At 51.0% G+C, this 10,378-nt stretch overlaps 2 protein-coding genes across 4 annotated transcripts in view; one reads left to right on the top strand and one right to left on the bottom strand.

Moving 5' to 3' along the window:
• Nucleotides 1–554: 554 nt before the first annotated feature.
• Nucleotides 555–4,756, bottom strand: NKIRAS2 (NFKB inhibitor interacting Ras like 2). Of its 3 annotated transcripts, none has more exons than XM_019802711.2 (4): nt 4,595–4,756; nt 3,494–3,601; nt 2,835–3,099; nt 555–2,215 (listed from the first exon to the last, which is right to left on the bottom strand). In XM_019802711.2, exons 1-4 carry the CDS (start codon nt 4,738–4,740, stop codon nt 1,976–1,978), a joined length of 759 nt encoding a protein of 252 aa, XP_019658270.2. In that variant the 5' UTR covers nt 4,741–4,756; the 3' UTR covers nt 555–1,975. The 3 variants fall into 3 exon arrangements, with proteins under 3 accessions (XP_019658270.2, XP_002922172.1, XP_034496078.1); XM_002922126.4 differs by having other exon boundaries at nt 2,835–3,076; nt 4,595–4,731; XM_034640187.1 differs by lacking the exon at nt 4,595–4,756 and adding an exon at nt 4,464–4,587 and having other exon boundaries at nt 2,835–3,076.
• A 2,463-nt stretch (nt 4,757–7,219) lies between these two features.
• DNAJC7 (DnaJ heat shock protein family (Hsp40) member C7) overlaps nt 7,220–10,378 on the top strand; it is a 29,281-nt gene continuing 26,122 nt past the window's right edge. The window contains exon 1 of the mRNA XM_002922125.4: nt 7,220–7,482. Within this exon, the coding sequence (XP_002922171.1) occupies nt 7,406–7,482 (77 nt within the window). The 5' untranslated portion in view covers nt 7,220–7,405. The remainder of the gene's footprint in view (nt 7,483–10,378) is intronic.

Below are 10,378 nucleotides of genomic sequence, written 5' to 3'. Positions count from 1 at the left end.
AGACTGTGGAGGAGACAGGGAGCAGTGCTAAGTGGGGGCAAAGCCAAGATGGGGCTGGGGCTGAAAGCTTTTGGGGTTCCTCTGCTCTGAGAAGATAGGCTAGGAGAGGGGTAGGTGAGAGTGATTTTCTGGCTGGGCCCAGTTTTAACAGAGGTGATCAACCCCACACAAGCTCTCTCCTCAGCCTTTGATTCCTTGTGAACCCCAGCTGGGTGTGTGTGGGGGAAAGCACTAGGTCTCCCTCAGACTCTGGACCCAGCAAACATCAACTCCCCTCCAGCTCCTCACCCCCAACTGCTCCTTAGCACTAAACCCAGCTTCCCCTCCTTCCAACCAGCATCCAGGCCCCTCACTGTGAAGCTGAGCCTTGGGATCCGGGATGACACACTCTCAAGGCCCCTATCCATGCTGTCAAAGTCAATGTCACAACCTCCATCCCACCCCCGGCACTGCTCCTTTACCCCACAATATGGGACTTTGCCAGTATCCACCTGTATCTTTTCTTTTCTTAGATATTTCCAGTGGGAGGACAAGAAGGGGGGAGGGGAGGGAAATTTTTGATAACAGTTGTGGTTTTATTGTGTCCAACGCATCAATAAATGAATTCAAGCCCGAGCCTGTATATGCCCTAGTTTGACTCACCCAGCTCTGGGTGGCCTGTCCTGCTCACCTCTCCCATCTCGCGGAGAAGGGGCAGGTACTAGAGGTCACCTGGCTCTAGCGTCTCCTCTGTGATGGGTGTGCACATTAGAAGCATTAAGTGGATGCGGGAAGTGGTGGGTGACAAGCGCGCTTTACGGCATGTTGCAAGTGTAACCATCCTTCAGAGCCCCGACAGATCTCTCAGCTCCTGAGAGGCTGCTACTGGTTTGCCTTGTTCTGTTCAGGCATCTGAGGTAAGGAAGGGTGAGAGGAGCACCTTGTCCAGCCTTCACCATGGCAGCAGGCAGAGAAACACAAGTAATTTATAAATAGAAGTCCAGCTATTAGCTGAAAACAACCACAGGAAGGGGTGAAGACCAGGCCCCACCGGTGTGAGGTCCGCTGATTGGGCACTGGGCGGCCACTCTGGCGACTAGAGCGGACAGTGCACTCCTGCCCCCTGGTGGTTGGGGGGAGCAGTGTCTCAGCCTCCAGGGCCAGGGGGCATAGCACCTTGAAAGAGGGAGAAGCCAAGGGCACAGTAACTGCCAGCCCGAAGCCACAGGCACGATCAAATCTGAGGGCTGGAGAGGATCCAGAAGATCATCTAAGCAACTCCCATCACCTTACAGATGAGAAAACTGAAGCCCAGAGAGGGGAAAGGCTTTGCAGGTTCCCAAAGCCAGCTGGTAAAGCCCGGCCATCATGCCATCCCATCTCAGCCAATGAGGGCCGTGTGCTCCCTGAGCAGGAAGAGGAACCAAAACAACTGGAGGGGAGAGTGAAAGCAGATAATTACACTTCCCAGGAGGCTGGCTTTCTCCAGCCAAGGAGAGGACACAAGATCAGGTGTCAGAGCTGGACACCAGCAGGCACACACATGCACAAGTGCACACGTGTACACGCACATATGTGAGGCCTGGACGCCTTTCTCCAGCGTCCAGGCTGATGTCATAAGTTTAAGTGTGTGAGCGTGTGCATGTGTCTGTCAGTGGCAGGAAACCCACAGGCAGGGGGACCCATGACAGGAACCAGAGCCTGGACCGGGCACTTCTGCATGGCAGCGCTGCTTCCCGGCTACATTGACCCACAACTGCCCCAGGTCAAAGCAGGGTGGGGATGATGAGAGCTGGAGGGGAGGGAGGACTTGGGGGCACTAGCCTAGATTATCTGCACTTCCCAGAGTCAGGAGGGAGCGAAAGTGACCTGAGCCTGGGACAGCCCAGCTGCCTGGCCTGGGAAGGACAACTTGCCTAACCCCACCCCGGACACATCTGGCAGAGCCCAAGAAGCTGGAGTGAGGCTGGGAAGGTGGAGAAGGGACGGCAGCTCTTCAGCCATCCAAGGAGCCACTGCCCTTGTTCTTGCGGCTGAGGGGGAAAGCAGACTTGCTCTGGGGCTGGGTCATCTTGCTGGCCAGGTAAATGAAGGGCTCCAGCAGAGAGCGGCGGTCGGCCACAGATACCTCCCAGAGCTTCACCTTCTCGGACTTGGCCCAGTGCTGAGCCACGTCGGGGTCGACACGCCGCTGCTCCTGCAGGTCACACTTGTTGCCCAGGACCACGATGGTGACCTGGGGAAGACGGACAGAGCAGAGACCTGAGGATGCGCCGTGGACCTCAGGCCTGGGTGTAACGGCTGGCACCTACCTAGGAGTCCTAAGAGAAGGGAAAGTCTCAACGGCTAACATTTCACCTCTTCCTATATTAGAAACAATGGGGAGAGGAAGATGGTCGCTTTGTCTCCTTCCTCTGCTCAAATTCTGGCCTCCACCTGGCCCTCCCTCCAGGATTTCCCTTACAAGCCCTGTATCACCTATGCCGGCTCATTACTAGCAATCAGTCTGTCTGTCTAAGCAACTCGTGAGGGAGCAGCCCCAAATGCCTGCAGTTTACAGGGGGATTTGGGAACAGAAGGGCCTTCACAGCTAAGAGCAAGGAACCATCATCAAGAAAGACTGGTGGGGGGTTCCGGAGTTAGATCAGTAACCTCTGAAACTAAAGAAAAGCCTCTCTGGTTGAGCTGCCTCAACATATGGCCGCCTCCAGGGGGAAGACCGCCTTCAGTGGCCTCCATCCCCACTCCAGCTCCTACCCCACTTCCTGGGATATGGATGAAAAACAGAGCCATGCCAGGCTCCCCATGCCAGGGCCCAATCCCTTTTATCACCAGTGCCCCCCCAACACACACACCTCCTTCTTGTCCTTGGATTTGTCTATCTCCTTCTTGAGCAGCTCCACACGCTGAAAGGACTCTCGGCTGTCCGTGCTGTAGACCAGGACATAGCCGTCAGTGCAGGAGAAGCAGTGCCGGGGCAGTTCAGCTCCATCTCGGAGCCCCCGGGTGTCGTAGAAACGCACCTGCTCCCGCACCCCCCGGTCGGTCTCAATGGAGCCCACGTAGATGTCTTCCTGGGTCTCAATCATCTCAGAACCTGGAATGAAATGAAGAGAAAACCTGTTTGCAGAGAGAAGGAAGATGGGAAACATGAGTGACTGAGTATATCTTAACAGGATTACCAGCTAGAGAGAGAAAGGAATGTGGGGCCGAGGAGAGAGGGCCAGGGACTGACAGTCCGGGAGGACTGGATGACTTGGGGGTGGGGGGGAACAGATATTAATCTCATGCTAATCCCACGCTAAGCAAAAGTGTGACTTGAGAGCTTTTCCTCCCTATCTCAAGTATTGGGTTTCCTCTCTCTGAATTTCAATGTTAGGGTTAGGGTCATTATGCAGGTTTTACTCTGTGAGTTACAATCACCACCACCAGCAGGTTTAGCCTTTTCGTGTTGTGATCAAATCCTACTTATTTTTCAACTTCTCCCACCACACCCCCGCCCAACAACACTCACCTACTACATGGTTCCCATACAGAAGCTGCTCCAGGATTGAAGTTTTGCCCACAGATGCTTGGCCACACACGACCACCTTGCAGCTCTTCCCCATGCTTAGCCTTCAACCTTGAAAAACAGAAGCACAATGGGTGAAATGGGATGAAAAAACAGAGAGCAGACCTCCCGTCACCGAGAGCCCAGATTCTGGACAGAATACACAGCCCCAGGGATTCAGCACTGCCTGTCCCCTGCTCAGGTCCGGGATATTGGAATGATGTGTCTATGTTGGGTACTAAACAGTGAGCTATACTTTATTTATCTTTGTTATAACCTGTACAGGGCCAGTAACTGGCTCAGGGCAGGTTGTCCGTAAATGTTGCCATAAAGGGGGAAGAGAGTCTCTGGTTTAAAGGAACCACTGCCCAGGTTCCCTTCTGTGCACAAGATGTGGAAGACCAGTTGCTGAACGGAGCTCTGGCCCAGCCTCCGGTCCTGAACCAGGACTCCATGGAGAAATAAGCAGGAATGCTGTTTTGTGTGGATCTGTCCTAAGCTACTCTTCACGGAGAGACGGAGCAAATAAGGAGGGTATTTTATTTTCGTGTGTGATTTATCTGGACAAGAATTAATTCCCTCTAATTCCCGGTCAAGTCCATGGCTAAGACGAAGAACATCAGACAACAAAGAAAAGAGTGAAAGAATCTAAGGGGAAAGGGCTTCGGAAAGGAGAAAATCTGTGTTGTCCTTGAACTGACAAAGCAGGATGAGGAGGCTCAGAAACAGAAACCCCTTCCCTGAAGAGACCCCAGGCAGAGATCTCGTCGAAGGCATCCCAAACACAGGCTTCCCGGAAAGAACCCCAGACCAAGCTTGCCCCAGAGAGCAGATACAGATGTGCTCCCAAAAGGCGTCCCAAACAGTGGCCTCTCAAGTAAACTCCTGATACAGACCCCTCCTCCCGCCTGCGGGGCCCGCAAGTAAGGGATACCCTTAAGAGAGACGACTGCCAGAGGGCTTCCGCCACCGATTTCCCCCGGAGGGGGGTAGGCCCAGAAGGAATCGGAGGCAGAGCCCCTCCACCTAAGGCGGCCCGGACGCGGTGGCCTCCCAACTCCGTACCTCCCGGAGCCCTCGCAGCACCCCGGCCGGGCCCCTCCAGCTGCACCGGGACCAGGGGAGGGGCAGCACAGCCACAAGGACTCCGCTTCTCCTCCGGGGTCCTTCCAGGCTCCGTCTGGCCCCGCCCCCCAGCTTCCGTCCGGCATGACCAATTCCGGCGGCCGCCAGCAGGAGCCGAACACGCAGCGCCCCCAGAGGCAGGCTGGGAGAATGACAGGAGCTGGGAGGCCTGTGCACCTGAGCACAGGGTTCTAGGCTCTCTTGACGCGGGGTGCTGGTGTCTCTGATGCCCAAATGTTCTTTCTCTAGAGGCTACCATAGCGTAGTAACACTTCTTTTATTCAGTCGTTTATTCGTCAGATGTCTTCTGACCACCTACTCTGTGCCAGGTACAAAACCACATGCTGAGGAAAAAACGGATGAATTAGACAACGTAGCTGCTCATTAGAACTCACTGTCCAGAGGACCTAGACATCTAAACCAACAATTACAGTACAGCACGGTGAGAAGTCTTACCGAGGTGCTATGGGAGCACAGCAAAGGGCATTTCACTTCAGGAACAGCGGGCATCAGGGATAACTTCCTGGAGGAGGTTATGTCTGTTTTGAGATTTGAAGGGTGTGGGAGGAAACAGGCAAAAGTCTGGCATTTTTGGGGTGATATTGATGGTGGAAAGGAGGCAAATAATCAAAGACCTTGTGTGGTAGGTCAAAGAGTTCAAACTGTATCCTAACAGCAGTAGAAAGCCATTGATAGATTTTATGCCCATGAAGTGACATGATCAGTTTTTGCTTTTAAGAAAGTCATTGGCAGAAGAGTAAAGAATGGAGAGAGATGAGGCGGGGACCCAGTTAGGAGACTATGGTAGTATTCCAAGTTTTAAAAATAAAAATGATAAGAGCCTGAATTGGGATGGAACAGAGAGAGATAGATTTAGAAGACATTTGGTAGGAAAATCAAGACTTGGTGATAAATTGGGAGTCAGGAGTGAGAAAGAGGGAGTTTGTGATGTCTCCTATCCTTCTAATTTGGTGACCAGTTGAATGGTGAATCGATCTGACAAGGAATTCAGGAAAAGAGAATCAAGTACTGCATTTATTTTTTTCTTTTGTTGAAAAGTGGGGAGAGAATGACAAGGTCAACTTAAATATGTTATGTCTCCAGGATTTGTGAAACACCCAAGTGATCCAGTAGATAGTTGGATATGGAGATCTAGAACTCACAACTGAGAAGTCTAGGTTGGAGGTATCAACAGAGTTCAGCGTCATTTACAGCTAAAATAAAAGCTATGAGAGTGAATGAGTTGGCTTAGATGCAAAGAACACAGTGGGAAGACAGTCTAAAGACAGGTTGGCTTCCTGCAGTAGATGGTAGACAATGAGCCATTAGCAGGCAGGGCAGGTGGTCTGTGAGTCTGTGCCCTCCCAACCTAGCACAAAGTAGGCACTTTGGAGAGGCTAGTGAATGATTGGCTGGGTGAATGACTTCTCTCTTCCCACCCACTGAGACTCTCCCATCCTTCCCTACCCAGTGGTGGGTGTGGCTTCTGCTCCCTTAGCACTGTGATAGGCAGGACCTTGCAAAGAAGCCTACTGAGAATGGAACATACAATGGAAGAATGGAGGAAAGGAGTTCAGCCTTTTAAAATTCACTTGCCCCCTTATTTTAGTTCCTCTTAACTCTAAAAACATTTTTTTTTAAGAAAAAGATTTATTTGACAGAGAGCGTGACAGCCAGTGAGAGAGGGAACACAAGCAGGGAACCCAACATGGGGCTCAATCCCAGGGCTCTGGGGTCACGCCCTGAGCCCAAGGCAGAGGCTTAACGACTGAGCCACCCAGGAGCCCTTAACTCTAAAATTTTAACCTCAAACTCCCACAATTTAACCTCAGAAAACTCCAGTTTAATTCATACCCACAAATACTATCGGTTTGGGTGAGGGAGTTACTACAAAGATGATTGGGCTGTGTTCTTGCCCTGAGTTCCCAGTTCAGACTGCATTCGGCAAGGCAAGTGTGCTGAGCAGGGTGTTTCTATAAAGGGTGAGAGTACTGGGGACACTATGGAGCAGGGACCTCACCCTGCAAGCTGCCTTATAAACTCTAGGGCAGGGTCTGGGGCGCCGTGCCACCCTCCCTAGGCTTAATGCTGAGATGGCACTCCCAGGCAGCTGACATGAAAGCAGCCTCATAAAAGGATCCGCGTCATTAGGGTGATGAACCAGTTGTTGCTTGGAGATCCAGAGGGGATGAAAGGCGCGGGGTGAAGACGCCCTGCGTTCTCCTGGATTGGTTGGGCAGGGCTTCCAAGGGCCGATGAAAGCTGGAGGAACTGGGCTCAAAGTGTCTTCTTGCCTTTCCCCGGAGGAAGCTGTGGACAGGTCGGGAAGGTAGTAGTGGGGGATCTTTCCCTCCGGAGTCCTGGGTCATCGAGCCCTCAACCCAACTCGACTCTCCTGAACCTTAATGGAGACTCTCTAGGATTGGAAGTTGCTATGGCAACGAAGCTCCCAGAATACTGAGGACAACTCAGGGCTAGAGAGGCGTCACCCTCTTGTACCCCCACTTCCGACCCACGGATAAAGTGGCGCCCCCTACGCACAGGAACCGTCCCTGGGCCCCCGCCCCGGCGCGGAGACCACCGTGGACCTCCGGGGGCGGGAGGCCGCTCTGGCCCCAAGCGGAGCCTCTCGTTTGTAGACGGGCCCGAGGGAGCCTCTCTGGGCGCAGCGCCGCTGAGCTGCTCGATGCTCCAGCCGGAAGTGCTCTTCACCGCCTGCCTCCCACCCGCCTCTCTGGTCCCGGCGGTAAGATGGCGGCTGCCGCGGAGTGCGATGTGGTAATGGCGGCGACCGAGCCAGAGCTGCACGACGACGGGGAAGCGAAGAGGTAGCCGGGTAGTGGGGGAGTGGAAGGGGTGAACTTCAGCTCCGTGACCCCGGGAAACCCGTCACTGCCATGATGCAGCCCCTGTTGAGGCGATGCCCCGCCCTCCGCGACCCCCACAACTGAGATAAGTCCTGATAGACCCCCTGAAGGGGCGCTCCCGGAGGTCGGCCCTCCCCTCCTGCTTCCGCCTGGCTGGAAAGCGGAGGCACAGCCTCCGTTCTTCGGCCAGGAGGAACGTCGCCTTTATTGTAGAGGCCGGGTCTCTGAGAGGATTTCAGAGGTCTGTTGTGGGGTGGGGGAGGCTGCGCGGCGACGATAACGACATCGCCCCCGACCCCCCCTTCTCTTGTTAACTTCTATGCATTGTTGTCTATCAGCACTTTGCATCTCCAAAGCCCTTGTTCTCCTTGCCCCCTGTTCTCACCCCCGTTCTCAGTAATGTACCCCCAGCGACCACTAGCCTGGGTCCGAGTGTGTCTCCATTATTTACCTGGTGTCCTCTCTCCGTACCCCAGAAGTCGGAGATGAGGGAGAAAGAAGGAAGAGTGAGGGCCCTGTCTCATGCTCTACACGTCAAAGTCCTGCCCCTCCGTCCTTCTGGAGGAAGATCCTCATTCTTCCCAGTACTGTTCTTTCTTAAGTTAAACAGAGAGGAAGGCAGCTGCTTGGGCGCTGTTGGCACTGCTGAGCGGCCGCAGTGGCTCGAGATTGCCAGCCTGGACTAGCCAAGGGAGCTGCTGAGTGAGTGGTTTTCGAGAACACTCTGGGTTCTGGCTACAGCTAAGGCAGGTTATTGGAAGTGGGTTGGAACACAGTTGTGGGTAGTCATACTTGTGCTAATCCTGAAGGAGAATTAACGAAAAGGTTCTGGAAGCCCGGAGCACTTTCCTTATCAACTGCAGATTAATTGGCTACAGTTCCCTCAGTCTCCTTCCCTCATGTTTCATATCTTTGTTCTAAACCCTGTATGGCTTCAGTCTGTCTTTCATGAGATCTGAAACCAGGATTCTGAGAATTTTTTTTTTACTATCCAAGTTAGAAATACAGGAGGTACTCAGTATGGCAGAATGAATAGCTATCAAGCTTCAGGGTAGTTCACTGCAGCCTGTGTCCCAAGATCTGTTGAGAACAGAGAGGCTTGACAAAGTGTGTAGTGAGTACCCGGAATAATAGAGAAGGCAGGATACCAGAGTCTAGTCACTGTTCTTAGTTTTGAGTTTTCACATACCTAGTGCTTCTCAGGTATTGGGGATTAAGCGTCATTAAGGAACTGCAAAATGGGAAACAAAACTCCCCCCTCCCACACACCCCCAATCCCGCACAGACAGAGCTTATATTAATTACAGGGATTTACTTGGTATTGTAAAGAGTTCAGTGGGGTTTTTTTGTGTGTGCTATAAATAGGGACTTGGGCTCTATGTAGTAATTTGAAAAAACCTTCTCCGGCTTAGTATAGCTCTTTGTCCCTAATTGGGGTTTTACTTCAAAGCCCTCTATCTGTAGCAGGTCCTTCTTTAAACAAACAAACAAACAAACACGGCCTCATAAAATTATAGTAAATGAACCTGAAGATATATTAAGAAATGCAAAATAGGCGATGCTGTAACATGACCACATCACACAAAAACATAATATTTGGTAGCAGTGCAGCAGAATGAGGAGGGAGGGGTGTTGACTTAGGTTAACTGCCTTATTTCATGGAATTTAAGATGTCATTGATTGTAAAATGCACAGTTGTTTTATCTACCACTGAGAAAAAATACTGTAAATTTAACTGTGAAAAAAATACATCGTTGCTAATAGACTTATACGTAATACATATTTATATAGATCTCTTTTAGTTAAAACAAAACAGATACTTACACATCACTTATGTGAGCAAATCAAAAGGAAAATATAGTGAAATAAACAAAATCAGTTTGACTTTCTGCCATATAAGTCATCCTTAGGAGAGTAAATGCTGGGCTCTGTTAGTAAGAAAAAAACCTTGTTTATGTATGGTTTTCCAATGCTGAAAATGGGGTGATGATGTAGAAGTTTTGGAGGAAGGTGGTTTCACATTTTTCATGTATTCTGTAATCCTGTGTAGCTGTAGCAGAGGGCAGGGATAGGGACACCCCTTCAGATGCCCTTTAGTCATTTGGCCAAGTTTGTGTCTTTTGTTACAGTCCTACTACCAGTTCACTGGGGGACATGGGAGTTGATGGGTCTCTTGGGTTGTTTTTGTGAAGTCCAGCAAGGAGTCCTTCCTTCCTTGCATCTTGGCTCAAGGGCATGCTGCTGCTACTAAATTGTTACGTCCCACGGCGGGGGGGGGGGGGGGGGGGGGTGGGGGGGGGTTTTTTTTTTTTTTTTTTTTTTTTTTTTTTTTTTTTTTTTAAGACACGGGGCCTCATGGTTGCAGCATTTTAAATGGCTGCATGTTTTATTTCATAAGCTTTAGTGTCTCTAAAGAGAAAAGAATGGACTTCATTTTTTTTTTTTTTTGGCCTGTCACTCTGACAAAGTTCTTTCTCCCCCAGAGCAGCTGAGAGGCTAAAATAAAAGATGTATTAGTTGGCACTCCAAAATAGATCAGGGTTCTGAACGTGAAGATTATTTATTTCTCTTTGCCCACCAGAACAGAAAAAGCTGCTTGGGGAGCCAGAGAGCTAAATTTCAGAGGTTTTACAGTTCAGCTATTTAAGTTAATTTCAGGCCTCACTTTCCTGGGAAGTTGCTGATTGCTTTATCTGATATATGAATACCTGTCTCAAGCGAAGGCTCTCTGATCACCTTTCCGGGGGTGGGGAAGTGTCTGTAGGTAGTCTTTATTATGGTAAAATCGAAGGATTTCAAGCTGCTCATCAATAGAGGAAACACTTCTGTGTCTCAGCATGTATCTGGTGTGACTGAA

The sequence above is a fragment of the Ailuropoda melanoleuca genome, chromosome 13, assembly GCF_002007445.2.
Source record: "Ailuropoda melanoleuca isolate Jingjing chromosome 13, ASM200744v2, whole genome shotgun sequence".
NCBI classification, from domain to species: Eukaryota; Metazoa; Chordata; class Mammalia; order Carnivora; family Ursidae; genus Ailuropoda; species Ailuropoda melanoleuca.
This window is presented reverse-complemented; position numbering and strand designations above follow the sequence as displayed.